The 1183-nt window shown below is 62.6% G+C and overlaps 1 protein-coding gene across 1 annotated transcript in view; it reads right to left on the bottom strand.

Moving 5' to 3' along the window:
• Positions 1–807: 807 nt before the first annotated feature.
• Positions 808–1183, bottom strand: part of SPERT (spermatid associated) — a 12556-nt gene continuing 12180 nt past the window's right edge. Inside the window, exon 2 of the mRNA XM_011377594.1 lies at positions 808–1182. Within this exon, the coding sequence (XP_011375896.1) occupies positions 808–1182 (375 nt within the window). The remainder of the gene's footprint in view (position 1183) is intronic.

Raw genomic sequence — 1183 nt, 5'->3', positions numbered from 1 at the left:
AAAGAGAGAGAGAGAAAAGCCGCTGGATTCATCACTGCCGGAACCGGGAAGCAACGGAGATGTCGGCAGGTGAGTGGATAAATGCACTGCGGTCTGTCTGGGCCGTAGAATAGCAGTCAGCACTAAAGAGGAGTGAGCTCTCTCGCCATGGAGAGCCACGAGGAACCCTAACTGCACATGGCGGAGTGAAAGAAGCCGATCCGAAAAGGCTGCGTACACCGTGTGCGATTCTGACTCTGTGACATCTGGAAAAGGCAGCGTCCTGGAGCGAGTCAAAAGATCAGTGGTTGCCAGGGGCTTGGAGGGAGGGAGGGAGGGCTGACTAGGTGCAGCACAGAGGGTGTTCAGCGCAGTGACAGTAGTCTTTACGATACTATAAGTGGACATGTGTCATCATCACACATTTGTCCAAACCCACAGAACGTACAGGACCAGGAGCTGAAGCCTAAGGTGGACTGCGGAGTCTGGGCGATGACGGCGAGCCACGTAGGTCCATCGTCTGTGACAAACGCACCCTCTGGTGGGCGCAGGAGGTGCGTGGGGGAATCTCTGTACCTTCTGCGCGATTTCGCAGTGAACCTAAAACGGCTCTCGAAACTCGGAGAGAAAGAAAAAGGCGAACAGCACGCTGCCGTCACTGGCCCCAGGCTCCCCGCGCCTTTATTACCCCTCCGAGGGTGGGAAGGCCCCCAGGTCCGCTGCTGGTCGGACCGCGCCGGTGGGTGAAGGGCGGCGGCCAAAGCGGGTGATCTCCTCCGGCAGAGTGTTCGGTGCCCCGAGCCGGGGGCCTCGGGCGCGCTGGGGGCCTCAGACCCTGCTGGGCTTCTTGAGGTCCTTGTTCTTGGCGGGCATGAAGGCGTAGAGCTCCTCGATGAGCATCTCCATGCGGGCGGTGACCTCGGTCACCGTGTCGATGACCAGCTTCTGCTGCAGCCGGAGCTTGTTGTTCTCCCAGAGCGCCTTGTCCTCCTGGCACAGCCGGTGCTCCTGGCGCAGCGCGTGCAGGGCGCGGTTCTCCTCCTGCAGCAGCCGGTTCTCGTCCCGCAGCGCCTGCAGCGCCTGGTTCATCTCCCGCAGCAGCTCCAGCGCCTGGCTGCCGTCGGGCAGGCCCGCGCCCGCCTTGCCCTCCTCGTCGCCGGGGGCCCCCGCCAGGTTGCTGACCATCTCGCGCAGGGCGCGCAGC

The sequence above is a fragment of the Pteropus vampyrus genome, unplaced genomic scaffold, assembly GCF_000151845.1.
Source record: "Pteropus vampyrus isolate Shadow unplaced genomic scaffold, Pvam_2.0 Scaffold317, whole genome shotgun sequence".
NCBI classification, from domain to species: domain Eukaryota; kingdom Metazoa; phylum Chordata; class Mammalia; order Chiroptera; family Pteropodidae; genus Pteropus; species Pteropus vampyrus.
This window is presented reverse-complemented; position numbering and strand designations above follow the sequence as displayed.